At 39.2% G+C, this 21,535-nt stretch overlaps 1 protein-coding gene across 17 annotated transcripts in view; it reads left to right on the forward strand.

Annotated features, from left to right (window-relative positions):
• The window catches only part of LOC121888982 (adhesion G protein-coupled receptor L3-like), a 244,565-nt gene extending 225,448 nt beyond the window's left edge, over window positions 1-19,117 (forward strand). For 11 of the 17 annotated variants that reach the window (XM_042400642.1, XM_042400643.1, XM_042400644.1 and 8 more), the window contains 5 exons: window positions 5,728-5,896; window positions 6,163-6,288; window positions 9,614-9,710; window positions 14,710-14,835; window positions 17,578-19,117. In XM_042400642.1, coding sequence (XP_042256576.1) covers window positions 5,728-5,896; window positions 6,163-6,288; window positions 9,614-9,710; window positions 14,710-14,835; window positions 17,578-18,527 — 1,468 coding nt within the window. In that variant the 3' untranslated portion in view covers window positions 18,528-19,117. The remainder of the gene's footprint in view (window positions 1-5,727; window positions 5,897-6,162; window positions 6,289-9,613; window positions 9,711-14,709; window positions 14,836-17,577) is intronic. The other 6 variants (XM_042400651.1, XM_042400652.1, XM_042400653.1 and 3 more) reach the window with 1 other exon arrangement.
• The last annotated feature ends 2,418 nt before the right edge of the window (window positions 19,118-21,535 follow it).

A 21,535-nucleotide genomic window follows, 5' to 3' on the forward strand; every position in this document is an offset into this window, starting at 1 on the left:
GTCCAATCAGTGGCACCTCTACAACTTTTTGTCACATTCTCTGTGGTATCTTTTTGTCCTATTTGATTTTGGTGAATTACAAAGAAAAAATGAATCAATAATATGCACTTTGCAGCAATGAAAGAACTGGAATTTGGTTATGGCTAGAGAACTGTGAAGCAGCTGCAGGAAGCCTTGACACAGCCATCTGGGTTAGCCACTGATACTTGTCTTGTAAATGATCAGTATCTAGCTTTGGGTTTTCTACTGTAAGTGTTTGTATTGTTGCCAGATCACCCAGTGCAAACTTATGAAAACAGTTTTATGATTGTACTCACAGTCTGACCCCAGACCATGACTGGACCAGAGCAGCAGATACACCATTGAGTAAGACATTTATTGAAAATAAGTACTTGCAGCTGGCATAAAAATACAGCAACTTATAGAATACAATTGTGTTATTTTAACATTTATATTTACTCATTTGCTTTGCAGACTTCTTCCAAGTCTCCATTCATGTACAAAAACCCACTTCTTCTGTTCCTCTTAGATGCATTGCATAGTTTGCTCTGCAGACAAATATTGACTGCTGGAGTTCTCAGTGTCATATGATTTATAACACTGGCCTTCCATAATGTACCAAACAACTGACCCCTTGAACCTTATTCTTACTGACTTTGGAACAGTCCACAATGTTTCAGATGACCATTGGAAAATGGCATGAAGCTGCTTGGCGTTTGTCAGCGCTCATTCATCTGACACGGTTTTTAAGCCAAGACCCATTACTCAACACACAAACACTCTGAGAAAACTGACTCACGTTGTGAGTATTACTGGCTGAACGATATTGCTTAGATTTTTGTGTTTCTCTCAGTACTGTGTTAGTGTTACATTCAATACAGCCTTGACTCCTACAACTGAGTCGAACAAAATGATCTACAGTTGATCTTTAGAGACCCCTTATTGCTTTATTTTTCATATTAGCGTTGACTTATCAAGGTGAACTGGTTTGGTGATGATAGAGTAATATCACATGTTAATTAAGCCAATTCAGTGTTGTTTAATGAGGTGTGTCTTATTTTGTCTCATCTCTTTGCTATTTGGTTCCTCTTTATGGTTTGATGTCACGTTTTCTGTTCAGGTTTCATCATGCTGCCTTGTTTTAATATGAATGTTTCATGTCTCTTTCACTGTGCATCCACCCCCGCCCCCCCCCCCCCCCCCACTTTGCTTTTCTTCTTTTGATTAGCACTCGCATCCTGTCTTTTTATCTTATGCTGTATTTATCTTTAACATCTTTCTGTTTTTCATCTTCCACCCCCCCCCCCCCCCCCCCCTCTTCATTTTAGCTACCGTTATTATGATGGATGTGTCATTGTAGAGTGGCACTGGTAAGATGCAGCATTTCTCAGTAGAGGGTGTAGAATAAAATTGATATTGTGTTTGATGTGCCCCCCACCTCCCCTCCCACCCCTCTATAATGGAGACGCCGGCTGCCACTGCCCCCGTGATTCATGGATTAGGACGTGACTTTCGCACCAGTGTGGCTTTAAATACCAAATTAATGCGTCACATTGAGAATATGAAGGACTGAACATTTTTTAGAGAAAGGTGTGAATTTTATCTCGCATATCTTCCTCCCCAAACAGATAAGACACTTCAAATGAAATATGCTAACGAGGATGATGTCAAAGATAAAAACCTCCCCGCCAACATCAAAAACTTTGCACTATTGATGTCTTAAACACTTTGAGGTGATTAGCATTTTAAGCATACCTTTGGTTAAATAATTAACATCCCGTCTGGGTTGATCACAGCACTTGCTCTTTTCCGCCCAGTAACAGCCTATAAAAGGACTTTATGCAGATTTAAAACAAGTTGAATTGACCAATTGCAATCTCATACATAAATGATCTGTGACATTGCAGTGAATGGCACCTCTGCAAATTAAGTCATTTTGAAGGAAATTGGTGGTAATTTGATGCCACAGTCTGAAGTAGTTCTCTGCCTACAATTGCTCATTTTTAGAGTTTCTGCTCAACGATTAGCACAATAAAGCTTTCCTCACTTTTTTTGTACTTTGAAAGCCCCGAAGTGCTCTGCTGAAGCCCTTGGGGATGTACAGTATATGTCTATATATTGCACAGCCTGACAGATCTTAAGCACTAAAATTGCTTAGATGCTATATTTGACGTCATAGAATGTGTTTAAAATACATATATTTAATTAAAATTTGCCTTGCCAAATACTACACTTTACATAAACAACTCTGAATCTAATAATGCCAAAAAATATGAACCAAGAGGATCTGTAACTGATATTGTATCAGTAGCTTTCAGGCATGCATCAGTCCAGACAGGATGAAACTCAATTCAAATTCACCCCCTTCATTTGTAAGTGAGCTGTTATGCTTTTCAGTGACTGTTATGTGATCTCAGAAGTTTTGCCTCAAGACTCCTACAGTACCATGCAGCGCTCAAATTCATCCTCGTATTTTTTATCTGATAACTGCGGAAGATAAGCTGCGTGCGATATGAGTCGTAGCCTCTTCATATCCTGTCCTCTCTGATGCATTTCTTCTGACCTCTTGTGACTCTCTCATCCACTATCCTTTGAAACAAAACTCCAGCTAGTTAGAGGACAATATTTTGTTCTTCTTTTTTTTCTTTTGTACCCACTGCTTGTGTTTCTGTGTCCATTCCGGGGGCAATCGCCTTGATGAAGTACCTCTCCCACCAGGTCATTAAGACAGCCCTGGGAAAATTATGTTGAATGGTTGCTGTGGTGAATTCATAAATCATTAATTTTGCTGCACACCTGGCCCATTTATAACAGCTTAAACGCGAAGGTCTGCCAGCATTTATGAGGGGAGCTAGATACTTCTGTGAACAGAGATAATTATGGTTAGCACCTGTATATCACTAACAAATACCTTCCCAAAATGTATGAACGTCTGTTTGGATGTGGATATAGTCAATGTAGCTTTAATCTCCTCTGTCAAAATTAACCATCTTCCTTCTTGGTGTATTGTTTCCCTCTTAATGTCTAAATTTGTATTCTGTACTGGTGGCCACACATTTTGGATTACACCTCTCCACCTCTTTGTTATGTGATTTGATTTATTTCTGCTTGTTTTCTTTTTTGGAATGTTCACATCATATCGCTCAGCTATCAGGACTATGAACCTGAGATCAAGTAAGACAAAATTGGAAGGGCTCTTTTCCCCATAATGCCATCTTTCATTTACTCCTCCATATGAACAAATCAGGACCCAAATCCATCTCCCTGCCTCTCTGAATCATTAACATGATTTACTGCGGAGCACTCAGTCATGTTGAAGGCCGCATTAGTGTGCACACAGCACTCCTGTCTTAGATATACATAGCCGGCAGATGTGACAAGCGAGATTAGTTTTAAATGGCACCTGTATCTTCACAGTGCACTCTATAGGAATATTACTACTGTAAGTATAGTCACATTTGTCAGTTGATAGTGATATTTTCATACCATATAAATACATAAAGTTGTTAATTTCATGAATCAAGGTGCGGGGTACAAAGTGCAGTCAACTGTGCATTGCACAAGCGAGGTGTGGCACAGTTTTAATATTTCCATTGGTTCATGTTAGGGGACACATTGAATGTGAGACTATCACCATTTTTTCCATGCGTAATGATGCACACTTTTCTTGGAATTTCATTAAACCATAGAAAAACCACATTTGTTGTGATAGATGATATTGGACCTCATGCAAGAACATTCTTACTTTTTTCTAAGGCTTGCATATATACTGACTATAAGTTAGTCAGTAGTAGTAAACACTCTTACCTGCATAAAGCTGTTGTAAAATGCTTGTTTGAACACCTTCTGTTCATGAGGAGTTACGTGTGTTCATAAAATGCGATTATTGGCATAATCAATGGCCCTAAAATGCCATAACACTGTAAGACTACCTGTTCCACTCCTCTTCTCTTCTATGGACAAGTTTCATTCACAAAAACAAAAATTCACAAAGAATAAAAAGAAGAGGTTCAAACCATGGAGCTGCAAGTCCTGCTGTCAGATGAGCATAATATAGAAAAAAATACCAAATTTAGCAGTCAGTAGTAGAGGACCCAAAACAATTAGGAAATATTATGAGCTGCCAACACAGAGTCATCAAAGCAGCACTGCGCTGTGACAGAAATGGAGAGGAAATGGTTTGGCATGAAGTTAGATGCTAAAAAATGGCAGCAGAGTGGTCTGTGATTAATATGACAGGCGGTCAAGGGAACGTGACAGTTGTGGAGATATTAGATGGGAGAATATTGTAACCTACAGAGGATGATGCTGGACTGTGACTTGCATAGACCCTGAGGCAAATTCATTCAGATTAAGGCATTAAAATTCTAAAGCCAAACGTGTTATCCACTTGTGAAGAAAGGCAGACTGTCTGTTCATGACTCATAAAACAGGCCTAGACCACCACTGAATTAATAAAATTCTAAGTACAAGAAAATTGGTGAATGCTACAAATTCCCTTATATCACTCATATGTACCATTTAACAACAAATTTGTTCATACAGACGGTTCTTGCAAGAGGCCCAATTGTCGCCTGTAAAGAAAAAATAAGGTATAAGGTAAAAAGGTCTTCATTAGGTTTACTCCTATTTACAGTAACACACTATGAACTTCAACCATAACAGTGATAAGACCAGCTATGATTCTGCTCTTCCACATAATGTTTACAGCAGCCATCTCACGCATCCTGATAATGCCTACATCTCTTTTCACCTCTGCTAATTTGCACCACATAAAGGGAGAGGCTAGAATACAGACGTATAACCAACCATTAATGTGCACAAGTGCAGAGGTTTGCCGTTATTGTAGACAGTATGGTGATGTTTGCACAGTTTTTAATCAAGGTATCCTGGTTATTCTGACGTGCATAATTGTGCTTTGACAATACGTGCCACTCAAATTAGCAGACAGAAAGCACCTACCTCCTGGCTGTAGAAGGATTTAATCAACTGAAAGGAGAGATCTTCATACATGCAGGCTGTTGTGGATGGCAGATATTAATCTTAAGCCTGGCTTGCCTACTGCAACTCACAGGGAGTCACCAAAATACCAAAAGGGTGCAGGTGGAATTAGAACCTCAGAGCACCCAAGAAAAATGCCACTTCCCTGCGCAATGCGTTGGCATGTAGATAGAGTCCTTCATTCTTAATAGATTCTGCATTCCCATCAGCATTTATCTCAGTTGAACCTTTCAGCTTGAATAAGAATTTACAAGACACCTATCTCAACTCTCAGGCAATCGAATCCAACACGCAATATATTCATGTAAATAGTCTTCTAATGAAAATGCCATATTTGTTTCCCTCTCATTTATACAGACCTCCATTATTGTATATATGAATCTGCGGTTTAATGATCATCTAGGGTTTTTCAAATAGGCAATGGCATCACTTGAAAGAGTGCAAGGAAGGAAAGGAAAAGGTAGCCAAGAGGATGGAAAAAACAGAAAATAAAGATTACATTTATTTGTCATCATCATTTGTCATTTCATTTGTTTTGTGACATTTCTCCCTCTCATAGGCAAACCTTGATTGTACTTTTTACATTTTTAATTCACTAAAAGCAAACTTAAAATCAGCCAACCCCCATTTATCCTCACAAAATTTACACTCCTTTTCAGAAGTTTTAAACAGAATATACATCATGAGTTTGTCAAATGGTTTGTAAGATATTTCTTTATATTGCAGATCATGGGTGATTGGGGCCATTGCCTTGCTTTGTCTGCTGGGCCTGACCTGGGCCTTTGGCTTGATGTATGTCAACGAGAGCACCGTGGTCATGGCCTACCTGTTCACCATCTTCAACTCCCTGCAGGGAATGTTCATCTTCATCTTCCACTGTGTGCTGCAGAAGAAGGTATGGATTCATTTGTTTGAAGATGTGCTGTGTGACTTCACACCTGGCAACAACTGTTTCAGAGAAAAAAAAAAGCTCCCAACACCTAGAAATTGTATGTGACATCAGTTGACTGCCCATCATTAAATTCATTTCATGCTTCAGCAAACATGCTGGAGAGGCATCTCCAGATACGCCAAGTGTGAAAATGCCCTAAGATTGTGACCACTGGATTTAGTCTAATTGTTTGTGTGTACAAGCTTTCACTGTGTTTTCATTGCATCCAGGTACGTAAGGAGTATGGGAAATGCCTGCGTACTCACTGCTGCAGTGGCAAAAGTGTGGAGAGCTCCATCGGCTCTGGGAAGGGAACTGCCTCCCGCGCTCCAGGACGTTACTCTACAGGTTCACAGGTGGCAGAACACTTTTCTTGTTCACCTTTTGTTAGTTTTTGCCTTTTCTTTCTTAACCATCTTACCAGTACACCACAATTTAATGTCCTTGTAGTTTTGAATGGCCACAGAATTGTATCTTAAAATACAGTATGTGCATGCTGTCCAATATTTCAGCCTGCGCTGGTAGAAGGCTTGATCCAAAAAAAAAAGTGATCTGCGCTCCTCCTTAGAGAACAAATGAGAAAAATATTCAAAGGTGACTGTGTAGGTATGCATGATAGATTTCAAAGAAAGTGCAGCACATATCCTTGATAGCAGGAAAATGTAGTGTGCGTTGATCTAAACAGTTTCTAACTATATGAAGTCAGTCTGCAATTCATTTGCATTGGAGAAGGCCTGGGCTGTACACTGATACAGTGACGCTGACTAAAGTATTGGCTCAAGCTTTGTGAGGAATTTGTTCATGCTCAGAAATGCAGAATCCACTGTCTCTGCCAAAATGTGTGTATTCTGTGGTAAGTCTCCTTGTAAAGTAAATTGTTAATGGATTCCTCCCACATTGACATGAAGTATAGGATGAATCGCCATGATACACTATAATTGAACATCATATCCATATTCCAAAGAGTGTGATTTCCTTCCAGTGTTCAATTATAAATAGTCCTTAGAGTCAAGCATGCAGTGGCAACCCACGATACAAGCTGGATTCCACATACAGATCAAAGCTTTTAATTATACACAGTGCTTTGACAAGATGGCTCTAACCTCATGCTCAGTCTCTTTATATGAGCAAGACAGGAATGGAAACACTCAGAAAAACGTGGTTGTTTACTGCTGTAACTCTCAGGCTTCTAAATGAATGTGTAATCAGCAAAGTACATTCTAACCCACCGGCTATGAATGGTTGAAGTTTTTATCTGTCCAAAAAAAAAAAAAAACCCAAAAAAAACAAGACGAAATAGCAGTGTCATTCTCAACCCATCTGTGTCTCCGGTGCTGGGGACAACATGACGAACGGTATGTTAATGAGATCAGCTGTGTCAGTAGCTGTGTTGCTGTTAAAATGTATGAGTTGTGTGTCATCCGCTGTTGACACAGAAGTGCCTAAAACGACATATCCTTCTGAGAGCGCAGTATTGATCATAACACCTCTGCGTGGGCAGTTTCCACATCATTTATGATGTGATAATTAAGATTTTATGAATTAAAAAAAAATGTTCACAGTCTAACTGGCATCCTGCGATGGTGAATTTCTGGAAGAGATTGACTAAGCTACATTGGCAGTTGCTCCAAATTTAGTTAATGTTGATGTCTGTGGCAATGACTTAATTAAGCTGAAATCTGTCTGAGGTGTTTAAGAAAAACAAAGTCTTGAAAGCAATGCTTTTATTCATGGCTTTACTATTTTGGATGCCCTGTCATGATTATCTTTGGCCTTGCTATTATTTTGCACATGGAAAATTGCTGGTATGACAGTCGAAAGAGATATTTGAGTGCAGTGTCAGGTGTCGGATTCACCCTCCTTTACAAGTGACAAGTGAATCATATTTTTAAAGGATTATTCTAGTTCTTGCACCTAGGGTCTTATTTTTGAGTTTTTGCAATTGTTTCTATGATTACGCTAATATTGCACTCACCAAAGTAATAACTGAGATCTGGGAATGCACAACATCACTAAAACACAGTCCTACGGGGCAAGAATCACAAGCAGTCAGAAGATCATACATGTTGCAAACAAGCCAGGAGTTTAACCAGATTATCGAAACGTCTGTATTTTAAGTTAAAACTGAAAGTGAGCGCACCCAAAATGTTGGCAGTTCACCCTCATTGCACCTGAAAACAACCATACAGTTCAATCAGGAAATACAGCACAACGTGAACAAGAATGCCAAAACTTTATTTAAAGAAAAAGTTCACAATTTTGGGAAATATACTGAACTTATTCACTTAATGGCAGTTAGATGAGATGATTGCTCTCTCTCATGTCTGTCCATTAAATATAAGGCAATAGCCAGGAGCTGGTTAGCCTAGCTTAGCACGAAGACCGGAACAAAGGAAAACACCTACATGTAGCCCTGCTCTGTCCAACAGTAACACATGAGGAGATTGATGCCATGAAGCTAAAGCCAGCATGTGGTTAGCTTAGGTTAGTACAGAGACCGGAAACAGAGACAAACAGCCAGCCCTGCTCTGTCCAACGGTACAAAATCCACCTACTAGCACGTCTAAAGTTCACTAATTAACATGTTATATCTCATTTGTTTAATACATACAAAAGCTGAAATGTCTGTGTTATGGTTGATTATGTAGGTTATGACTATTTCTTGGCTGGGAGCAGTAACTTCCTGGAGGCTCTGCTGGTTGCCTGGCAACTGCTCGGAACCAAGAAATAGTCATGCACATTATCTCCCCTGGAAAACTGTGAATTTGTAGCTTTTACACTTTAGGTATTGTATGGATTACAGAAACATGATAGGTGCTGGTAGGCTTTTTTTGTTACTGTTGAACAGAGCTAGGCTAACTGTTTCCAGTCTCTACCATTTGCTGGCTTTAGCTTCATATTTTAATAAATATTCCTCAACTAAGATGATCACTGGATGATAGGAAAGCCAACAAACACATACCAGTGACATCTTTTGGGTAAGAAGTTTTGGGAGTTTTTGGGTAATAAGTTTACCATTTGAACTTGGTGAGCACAATGTTATTATTAAAAATAGGAATAATGACCGAAACTACAAAAATAAGATACAGGTTGTAATAAACAGTAATTATCTTTTAAGTTGATTATTCCATCACAAAACATTTATGTTATTTTCAACATCACCAACCCTCTTCCATATTCATCTGAATTCCACTGCCAAGCCCCTCTGGCACAAGATAGAAAGTAGTCGGCTCTGTGGATGGATATCCAGACCCTTAGCTTGTGCAACAGCCCGTGGGACTCTATCATAATTAACCAGGATGAACTCTCTTGGATTGAGCCTTTGCAACCCGAGACACTGATTCGGAGAGCTTGACTGATGACTTTATTATTGGCTTCACCTATCCCAGTACTGATGCTCATCTTTAATTGGAGGTTACTTATCCCCGTCGCTGAGATGTTTCGTGGTTTAAACACAAGTATCAAGCTGACAGCTTCTTTTTTGCCTGATAATTGTGTAGAAAATTAAGTGAGTGATTGTGGGTAAAATGTTGTAATGAAACATAACAAATAATACTGTTTGTGTCTGGGTGATGTTCATTTAATTTAACTTTTCTCTCATCTTTAACTTTTTATCTGTATAACTGACAGTGTGCAGAGTGAATATACTGACGTGTTTTGACATGTCGTTTGTCTCCGCAGAGCCGTATCCGTCGGATGTGGAATGACACAGTCAGAAAACAGTCTGAGTCCTCTTTTATGACCGGCGACATCAACAGCTCTGCGTCACTCAACAGAGGTACTTGGTCCCACAGCAAATGTTTTCTTGAATGACTCCTCAATACACTGGCCTTCATCTAAGATTTCAGGACTAACAGGCATTTTTTCACAAAAGCTTCACTATTTTTCTTGAATGGTAGTTATAATCATTTTCCACTCAATGTGACACAGGGGCTCTGGTGTATCAAAAGACTTTTTTTTTCAAGTAAAGCTTTCAACCACAAACCTCAAGGCAAGTCAAGGCAAATAAGTAATTTCACAATAGTTTGCTTCCAAATAATTAAAATCCCAAGTAAAAGACACATTTCTCCACTCAGCTGTTAATTTTCACCAAATATTGAAGCAAATTCTTAAAGTCCGTGTAAAGGAAATTGTTAAGTTCAGAGGTTCAGAGGCTGTTTAGTTGGTTTCAACTCCTTCAGCAGACTCGCCCCCAGTGTTTCAGAGCTCAGAATTTTTCCATGATTTTGAAACCTAATTTTAAATACTAGGAGATTTTTTTAATCAGTCAAATTTGGCTGGGTGTTTAATAACAATTTTTTCTGTGGTGTGAAAAACTCAGAACACATATTTATCATTGCTTTACACGGACTTTAAACATTAGAAATGAAATGCACCAAAACTGCTGTCAGTAGCCACGTAGCACACAAATAGCTGGGCGAGTTTGTGTAAACATTTTTGCCTGGATAAAAGAGGATGTGATTGTGAATACAAGGCAGAGATTGAAAGGATGACAGCCTTTTTTGGTCTCATACTGCGACAGAAAATTGTTTATTATATCTGTTATTTTGTACCACCGACAAATCTTTTCTAGCGTCTAGCCATTAAAAAGAGTATTCATTGAAAAAGGCTTTTGAAGACATTAATCAAACCTTAATGAAAAAAAACGCAATCATAGACTAAATGAAATTGTACAAAACAAAATGGAGGTTTTTAATGTCAATTATAGTCGTGCATACATATTTAATAGTGGCTGAAAAACAATTTCTTCATTTTTTTCCCCCCAAAACATTACCATGCCTTGCCATCTTACTGCAACAGCCCTGAAAGTGAAACTAGGCTGATACTCTCAGAAAAAATGCTGAATAACAACCTAAAAATCAATCCAGTGGAATTCCCTCTCAGAATCACGTTAATAAAAAGTATTTTACCATGATGCCTTTGACAGCAGCACACTCAATAGATTTAACTTCAGAGTCTCTCAGGTTACACAGAAAGTAGATACCAGACTACATCTGACATCAAGTAGCAAATACTGTCCTCTCAGGCATCCTTCCCTAACACTCTCCCTCCTCAACCATCGCATCTCTTGATGGAGGGCTTGAGTTCCACACTGCTCACGCTCTAACTTCGCTCTGGGCGCCTGCTTGCGTAGACACTAATGCAGAGTTACAATGATGGATTAATGTTCGACACAGGGAGGAAGTGTCAAGATCTCAATAATTAGGTACTCAGCTTAGTGCCATCAACAGACACATCTTTTATCCATTGTGGAGAGGCTGACTTGGGGCGGGAGGTTGAGCAGTAGGTCCGGAGTTGAAGAAAAGCCTACATGGATCTTCCATAAAGATAAAAGGCGGAGATAGAAATTATTAACGCAATTTTATACACCTGGCTTCTTACCAAGCTGGATCTGGTAAAGACAGCACTCACAGGAACTCAAGAGTGCGCCGGGAAGTGCATTCTGCCATCACAAGTATCATAAGGAACAGATGCAAATAGAACTGCACTTATCCGTGGCTGCTGCCGTGTTGTTATTAAGGAATTATGCGTTGAGGAGGGAATATTTCTTGCTGATTTGTCCTTTTCATTCTCAGCACCCGGCTTCTCCCCGTCTCCCCGCACGTGAGAGCGAGCTTGCAGCTGACACTCTCGCTGTGCTCTCCTCGAGAGCGGAGTCGTGCAATCATCTTGATAGCGTTGCATGTTCAATTTATCCCAGCATTCAGGATTATTGCTACACAATCAGTGTGGTTTTGGAAATTGTCCAATTTATCAAATGCAGACACAATAAGTGCGGGATCTGTCATCGGGAGAATTCAAAAAGGGGCTGGTGTTTATGGGATACACTGTAATTAGGGCAATGTGCAACAGCAACAAATAATTAGTTTGTTTTTTTTTTTCTTCCAAATCAAAACAACATTCTGATTTTCAAGCTAAATTATAATAAATACGTGCCTAATTAATTCAAAACTTAACTAAAAAATGAGAATAATGCTGAAAGACAAGCTTAAATCAGCAGCACTTTAATTCTTTTCAAATGTCATTAAGGGGAGTCTGCTAAGATAGAAAAGATTTCTGCATTTACAACACTGTCAGGAAGTACAGAGGAAGTTTCTACAAGATGGGGAGGTAATATAAAAGTCTTTCTCCGTTGGTATGACAGATTCAGAGCATTAGAAAAGAACAGTACTCCTTGCCAGAGGAACTAATTGCTGTATACTTGTACCTCATATAAAAGATGTTTACCTGCTCTGGCATAGTGCATACTTGAAGCGCATGCATGTTTTGCCCTCATAAGCCTCGAATCTGGTTTTATTTAAAAATAATACCATATCATGTTGTCGTGGGGGAAAAAAAATCTTGTAAACAGGAAATGAATGCAAGTCACAAATATTTTCAGCATACTTGATATCCTGCATAATGTATTCAAATACTTGAAAATAAATTATTTTTATCTCCAGCAAAGAAAAACAAACATCAGGGAATGCGCACCATTCATGTTTAAGATTGCAGCCTTCAAATCTGCTGCTAATCACAGAGCTCAGACTGGGGAGGTTACTTTGGTGTAGTAGTATGTGGTTGAGAACGTGATGAGTCATTCGGGTAAGATCCTGGCAGCGAGTTATCTGAGGACATGTATCGCATAAACAGAAAATGAGCATCTATTCTGTTCCGCGCGAAGGAGGCGCCACTTAAACAAAGTAATGACCATCTAGACTAAAGAGAGGACATATCACTTCATTCAGAGGTTATTTCTGCAGCAGCACATCAGAAAATCAGACAAAATGGGAACTTTGCTCTTTGGAGAAAAGGTAATATCATCCCACTTTAGCTCATAAAATTACCAATGCCATAAGCAATAATAATAGTGCAGCATTTGACCCCTCACTAAGCTCTGCCCTTCTTGCTATGCCTATCAAACTTCCGTCTGGCATGGTGTTTACAATGATAACGTAGCAGATTTTCAACTCAAAATGAATTTTTGAAACAAGTGGTCCTTGGTTTTAGACAGAGGTAATAAAAGCAGGCTTCTCCAAGGACTGATTTTGCTTGCGGGCTAATTAAGCTAACATTTTCACAAATTGGTTGAAAAGTATGATAGGGAAAATGTAATAATGAGACAGTTATTTTGTGTTTTCACTTCAGCATCAACTTCAAACAACACTATCTGGTTATTTTGGGTGGGGTTGCTGGGATGTAAACTTTCCCAAAACCACTAAAGAGCACGATGACAGACGCTAACATTACCCCAAACTGACAGCATCCAGATCTGGCTTCCATACAGTGCAGAAATACTTGTGAACGAGGCTTATATTGAACGTAACATGTAACCCCACAAGCTAATTTAGTTAGTTTATGATATGCTCTTTGGCCATGGGAGTAATGCTTAGTTACTGCAGGTTGTAAGCTAGTTAACCAGACATGCTAACAATTGCATCTTAGAGCAGACAAACACACACACTGTTAAAGGATGGGTTCCCATTTTTTCAAGTTTGTCTTAAAACAACAGTCAGGAGCCCAACTGAACATTGAAATAAGTTACTCTTACTGTAATCATTCCTCCTGTTCATACTGGCCATCAGAAGATCCCTTCATAATGCACTTACAATGTAAGTGATGGGGGGCAAAATCCACAGGCCTCCTTCTGTGCAAAAATGTATTTAAAAGTTTATCTGAAGCTAATATGAAGCTTCAGCCGTCCAAATTAGTCAAATCAAGTAGATATCTTTCAACATTACAGTCTTTTTAGTGCCAGAGTCCCTCTTTTTGTTACTAAACTTCCACCGCAGCTCAACAGGGAAACACAAAGATGGAATTTGATGCCAAAAAGACTGTAAATGTGTCAGATATCCACTTGATACGACTAACTCAGACTGCTGAAGCGTCATATAAACTTCAGATAAACTTTTAAATGCATTTTTGCACAAAATGACTGTGTGGACACACTGTGGTTTTTGGCCCTCATCACCTACATTGAAAGCATATTTGAAGTGGATCTTTGAATAGCCAGTATGAACAGGAGGAATGATTACAGCGAGCAAAACCTTTTTCAGTGTTCACATGGGTACCTGACTGTTGTTTTAAGACACACTCGAAAAATTGTGAATCCTTTTAATCCATCCTCCACAAAGATCTTATTCGTGTGTTTTTGGTTTTTGAAAGGTTAGAAAACACCCTTCAAGTGCCAAGTATCTCCCCATGCAAACCCCTTCAACATGCAAAGAAATCTAAAAAGCTTGACAGGCCTCCCTTGCTTAGTTACAGTTGCTAAGTTATGATAGTAATAGCTGTTTGAAGGGGAGCAAATGTTCGATTACAAGAATTTGGAGCCTCAAAGACCAACGGTTTCCTGAGTTATAACTGTATTCTGTTCTGTTTGAGTCTAGAAATGTTACACTCTGTGTTGTGTTGGCCTTGTCAGTGCTTCTTTGTAATTTATGTCTGTTAACGCGTGTTTGCTGCCTGAATGTGGAGCACAAAAAACGGGTTCAACACTAATGGCCAGCATTAAACTATACAATTAACACACTTTCCATCGGTCCCATTAGCCATGTCAGTTCAGCTCTGCCACTTTCATGTAGCAAAACCCCCTCATATTAATGATCATGTGATCATTTGAATGTTAATGGCTGTCATTGCTCAGCTGCATCTGCCCAACTGATATGTATGTTCTTTCTCTTTCTCTCTGTCTATATCTCAATTTATCCACCCACCTATACCTTTTCTGTCTCTCTGCTCTTGTTCTCCTCTGTTTTTTCTGTCTCACTCTCTCTGTCTCTTTCTGGCTGCTCCAGGGGCTATGGCTAACCATCTTATCCCTAATGCACTCCTACGTCCTCATGGCACTAACAATCCCTATAATACATTGCTTGGGGAATCGGCAGTCTATAACAACCCTCTGGGCATGTACAACACACAAGGTGTGCTAGCTTCTTTTCATTCTTTAACATTGTGGCTAGGGCAGTGTTTTTTCATGTCTGGTCCTGGACAACCTCTGAGGTTGCACATCTTTTCTCCTGCTCAGGAACTGAAAGCAACTTTAAAGTCATGGACTTATACTAAGCTGAAATGCCAGTGTAAACCCTTGAGGGTTTTTACAGGACTTTAATTAAAAAACACTGCTCTAGATGTTGTGTGTTAGCATCGAAAAAAACTAAAGCTTTATCACAAATGTGTTGCTATTGGCTTTTTACTTGGGGTTGTATTTCGGCTTCTGCACAGGGCATTACATTTGGTTTCATACAAACACAAGAGTCACTCTCACTCATACCCTACCTTGGCTGACATGGAAATTGTGAAAATGAGGAAATCCTCCAAAATCAGGAATCTTGCCCATAAGGAGCCGGATACATCACCAGTCATTAATTTTAAATGTGCTCTAATGTTGTAAGTAAAGCTTGTGTGCCATGTCTTCTGTCTCTCTGTTTTTAGTTTAAGTATTTCTTTTATTTTAATGCTGCTGTTGGATTGTCAAACATTGTTCTGCAATAATCTTCACTGAATCTAATGTCAAAATCACAAATGCAAATCATTTATATTGCGTGAAAAAGAATACTCTGAAGAGCGAGATGAAGATTGCCTTTAATTTGATTCTCTCAGTGTTATTGTAAATCCTGATTTTAAGGCATAAATAGTTCAGTTTAAAACCCTCTTTTCAGGATTTTTTGTAAAGTTCCATATTTTACAAACAAACTGCCTTTTAATTTTAAATGTAAGAACTGCAAGTTTCTGTATTCAAAATGTGGGTGGTGAAGTCAATGTAAATTTGATCTACATGTTATTTTGCGGTTTTTTGAGGGATGAATTTGACTGTGGCGAAGGACTTACCAATGCAAATATCTGATATTTACAGTAGTATGTAATAAGATAAATATATAATCTGAGTATTTGAAACCATCTCTGTTCAATGAGCAATCCACTTTATTCTAGGATCAGTATGACTGCAATTTTTCTCTGTGAAAAAGCTGTTTTTATATTATTCCAGCTCTCAGCAGTCAATATGAGATTGCCGTAACTTTGCGAGTCTGTAAAAATGAGAAACTTGTGTAAAACTTACAGAGAGCTTTGATCAGTGGATAATTTATGCATGCAGTACAAGTGCTGCATTCAAGCTCATGACAGAAGGCTATAATTCACTTACATCGCTATAGATGTAAAAGAAATATCTGGAAGGATAAAAATGCTAATGCAACACTAGATTTACTGCTGCGTTTGACGCTCAAGTACCTCTGCCATATTTTATGCCCTGGATCCTGCAAAGTTATAGCGAAAAATCTTTTCTTCTATATTTGTTAACAGATATGTTGTGGTTCTTTCTGTGGGTACACAGAATTTACATGGTGACATAAAACAATTGCATTCCAGAAACATTATCTTGATGCGTCATCAGCATACTGTATGTGCACATTTCTATTTTACCTGTCACTGTTATGCTTATTGTGTTTTCTTCTTTCCTTTCCCTCATGCTGTCCCTAAAAGAGCCCTACAGAGAGACAAGTATGGGAGTCAAACTAAACATTGCTTATCAAATGTAATTGACTTTGGCTTTACTTTCTTTTCACTCGGTGCTGACAAAGGGGTAATGAAAAAAAATGTCATTCCCTTTGGAAGTAATATTACAAAGGCCCTCACCATTTCAAATAGACCTGTAAAATTCAGTTTAGCTAACTTATTATCACTGCTCACTTTAGTTTGCACTACTAGATGTGAAAAAAGACAAGGCGGGCAAATATCCATTGGCCCGTTTGATATCACACTCTGAATAAACTAATCCAATTACAGTCAACATTCAGACTTACCTCAACATTTCATAAGGCACGTCAATATAAATTGATCTGTATTCTTCGCAGTGAATATTGAACAGCAGTGCCTTTGTTCATGTACACATTTTTTTTTAACCATTCACTTTGATCAAGCCAATACACTTTCTTGAAGGTCTCAGAAATGCATCTTGTCAAATTTTCAAGAGGTCAGACTACAGTCTTGACACTTTTAACAAGCTGGATGGCCTTGTCTGAGGTCGTTTGAATTATCGTCAAAAAATTGCTTTGATGTTCATAAAATATGAAATCTACATGTTCATGCAACAGAGAGAACAGAAAGTTTCCATCCTTCCAGTGTGGTTTGATTCTGAAATATGTGTACATATTTGGAGGGATGGCTAGTTATGCTCACACGGATGTAGCAGACATCAGTAAATATTTTCTTCTTGTTATATTTCAATGCTCATATGGGACAATATGGCTGGGGTCCAAATGTATAGCTGGTTTGTGTTTTACTTTAAGTGTTATGCATGGCTGTGATTTTTTGCTTTTGTTTGCTTGAACTTAGTGTATAAGCTTTATGTTTTTGTGCTGTGCTTGAGCTTTGTGTTGTTGTGTGTGTCGCACATATATCAGTGTTTTCATCACTGCCATATGAATCACTTAAATTTAATATAAAAATTAAATTAGGCCTTGAAAATACTTTTTGGTAACAAGGTAAGTGTGTATGATGTCTGTATTTACTGTATCTAGGCTTTTAATGGAAATACTGTGCTTTATGTCTTACATAATCCTAATAATGTGTGGGTGTAATTTGTGTAGCTGTGGCAATAGCATCAGATTTCACCCTTCTCATGCGCCAAATCTACCCCCCAACCCAACCCATGTTTGTCATTCCAGAGGGAATCCTGAACAATGCCCGGGATACAAGTGTCATGGATACTCTACCACTGAATGGTAACCATGGCAACAGCTACAGCATCGCTAGCGCAGAGTACATGAGTGACTGTGTTCAGATCATTGACCGGGGCTATAACCACAAGGAGACTACCCTGGAAAAGAAGATCCTGAAAGAGCTCACCTCCAATTATATCCCTTCCTACCTCAACAATTCCCACGAGCGCTCAACCGAGCAAAACCGGAACCTAATGAATAAGCTGGTCAATAATGTTAGCAACGGCGGCAAGGACAGCGGCTACGGGATGGGCTTGGGAGTGGGGATGGGCATGAATGTCGCGCTGAGCCTAGATGACCACACCACCTTTGGTCCACACCACGACGAAGGCCTGGGCCTGGAGTTAATCCGCGAGGAGTCTAATGCCCCTCTGTTGCCTCAAAGACCGCCCCCGTCCCTGCAGGCGGTGGACAACCTTCACAATCACCTCCACCAGTCAGTGCCGCCACCCCTCCCACTGCCCCACCACCCCTTCTCATCCGCCACCACTTCCTCCTCGTCTCGAAGGAGGATCCCCCAGGAGAACAGCGAAAGTTTCTTTCCCTTACTTACCAACGAGCACACCGAGGACGAGGGCTCGTCACCCACCCACAATCACCAGAGAGACTCTCTCTACACCAGCATGCCCATGCTGCCCGGCCTGCCCGACGTGTCTGCAGAATCTGCTGACGGCTCCAAGGACGCCGGGGATGCCAAGAGCCCAGAGGCCAGTTCGGATGATGTTTACTATAAGAGCATGCCCAACCTGGGTTCACGTAATCACCTTCATCAGCTGCACTCCTACTACCAGCTAGGGCGAGGCAGCAGCGATGGTTTCATCGTGCCCCCCAACAAAGAGGATCTATCACCCGAGGAAGCCCACCAGGAGCCCTCGCACCTGGTCACCAGCCTATAGGCCCACAAAAAAAACCCCACCAGTGTCCCTCCTATCACCGTAGTCCTCTTCTCTTTCCTGTGTCCCCCTTGTTCCATCAGTCGTTGGCAGTGGTAGCCTTTCTTTTTATTCTGTGTCCCGAAGACTGAGGCGGAGCAAGTGACTGTACTCTCGCTGTTACTGACCACGAACAGGATAATAATTGCTACGAATGGGGGCGAATATGTGACTATATTTGGTTAGACATTGCGGGAATCTGTTGATGTTGTGTCCCCCCCCCCCCCCCCCCACCCCCCTCCAACCCTGTGTGGTTTGGCGTGTTTTGTCTCAGTGTGAAAAGAGACAATTGCTCACACAGGATTTTTAGGTCTCAGAGATATAGTGTGACAGTCAAAAGGAACTGCATAGCCCCAAACTATACAAGTCTAAACTGTAGACTTCACCAGAATAAATGGGGAATTTAAAAAAAAGGACTATTTTATTATACTTCTGTATCCATATTGACTTTTTGAAAGATTTTCTTCCTCTTTGGTGAGTTGCAGCACATTTTGTTTGCTGAAGTGTCCCTTCAATGAAAAAAAAAAGACAAAAAAAAAAAGAAAACACATTTTGAACAATTACCATGAAGGAATTATTGATCGTATGCTTTCAAGCATAGCTGTTCTTTTTTTCTTTCATTTTACTGTAATAACAGTTGTTAAAAGAGGGAGAAAAAAACTAATAAGAGAATTATGAAATATTTCTATGTAATTGTACAGATAACTAGCATTGCACATAATAGTATGCTTTTTTTGTTCCAGGCAAACCCTTTGTCTCTGTAAATGTAGTGGTTAGGAGCAATTTTGTTCTGTTGTGCTGGCCTCTCTGGGTTTCTGGTACCAGTCCGTTTTTTGTTTTCCTCTTTTATCACTTTCCAAGAAATGACCATCGAAATAGAAACAAAATAACACAAAAAATATCACAACAAAACACTTAGCGTACAGGCATTTTTGTGCAACGTATTCACCTTTGCTTTCAGGTCTATTATCTGTTTCCGTTTCTTTTCTTTTCCCTTTTTTTTAACTGTGTAGATAGCAGAGCTCTGATTCAGTGATCATCAATGAGACCGAATCAGTCCAAGTTAATCATGAGGTGTCCCTCAGAAAGGTTCATAGTGCATTGTGCAACTCTTACCGGCATTCAGAAAACACTTGTGCTTCTCAGAAAGAGAACCAGTTAAACTTTGATGAGCACTATAGGCACTTGTACAAAAAAGAAAGATGGCTGTTTTACTTATTAAAGAAAGAGCTTTTGGAGTGAGAAAAACTGGAAGTGTTTTTCTTTTTCTTCCTCAAGGAGAAAATATATTTATTTATTTGTTTAAATAAACAGTAATAAAATGGAGGATGGAAGTAAGTTTAGTGGCACAGATACATTTTTTTATTATTGGCTATGATTATGGCTTCTTATTTATTCCTTTTTGTATTGGTTTCCTAGTTGAATGACCTCATAACTAATATTTGTTGTAACAGTGAAACTTGTTTGCCAACAAATAAATTACTGATTAAGATTTATCACTTAGCTTACACAAAAGTTCTGGTGTTTTGTCTGGGTCTTGGGAACTCTTTTATATGGACAACGGCAAAGGACCTCTAAATGATGGAACGATCTTTTTTTTTTTTTTTTTTAAATTATCAGTTAATCCCTCATTAGCCCTCTGTCCATTTTAGTGCCAAATAAATTTTGGCCCAGCAACAGTGGATGTGCTCTGTATGCTCTGGTCTGCTTTACAATAGAAGCAGTGATTTCATAAGATGTAATAAATATTTCAATATCATTGCTGGTGTAACCAATGAATTCCTTGCAGATACTGTATGTTTAACATGAGTTTGATGAGCTGTGCAGGAATGATGAAAGAATCTCGACCGTTCATCCCGGCAGGGGCCAAGAGGAGAGATAAGTATGCTCTGTCCTACAAGCTAACTGTTCTGAAAAGTGAAACTTGTCAAAAGCTGAATGGTAATTTTCAATCATTTCAATTTTAAAAAGTATATAAAAACATGCACATGTAAGTAGTACATATTAATTACCTTAGCAACACTTGCATATCAATGTTCACTTCTTCAGTCCACATTATAACTATTTCTATTGACGCAAACCAAAGAAGCAGTGTATTTTAAAGCTGCCTTAAAGAATTATTAACCAATAGGGGCCAGAACAACTCCAAAAAAATCCCAAATAAACTATAATTTTTTAGAGCTGTATGAACAAACATGTCCACTTACCACTACAGCTGACAGCTACAAGAGGTGATCTTTTTTCATTATGCAAAGTCACTTGATTCAATGTTAATATCAAGAATATTGCTTAATGCAGGTTTTTAATATACTCGTACTTATGTTTATTGGAGGGAAATATTCACAAATTAGAAGCTGGTTTGATTTTGAACATTGCATGGTGAAAATGAAACAAATGAACATTCCTAAACCCATTATTTCAACCCTACACAGATAAAGAAGTATATTAAAAATGGGAATTAATGCATGTGGTTCATTTAATTTTTCCACAGGGCTGATAAACCCATTGTAATACTGTGTGATAAGCAGTCACAATCTCTCTGAAATCATGTTCTTCTCATACACTGCCTATTTTAAGTATATCCTGCATGTAAACTATTGCGGGAAGAAAAGGAGAAATTCAGCCCCTTTCTACAGAGCTGGCACTGTGATTGATGGCTGAGTCATTGTGAAAAATTGCCAGAGATGTGTGGCTCCTCTTATTACAGCCTGGATCTTGCATCAAAAGATGGAGGGGGGGACCTGCAGCTACGACACTTTCTCTAGCCCATATGCTCAAGCATGGATCTTCACTTAAAGATATGACTTGAGTGGACAGAAAGTGCTCTGGCCGTCACTGCTGCATCACGTTGACTGGCATTTGCAAACTCGGGCAGGTTCATGAAATGTGCTGAAGATGTGACTCTGGCCCCTATCCACTTTATTAATGAGTTGTTACGCAAGCTCATAAGCCAACCCGGGCCTTTGATGCTG

The sequence above is a fragment of the Thunnus maccoyii genome, chromosome 22 (genome assembly GCF_910596095.1).
Source record: "Thunnus maccoyii chromosome 22, fThuMac1.1, whole genome shotgun sequence".
NCBI classification, from domain to species: Eukaryota; Metazoa; Chordata; class Actinopteri; order Scombriformes; family Scombridae; genus Thunnus; species Thunnus maccoyii.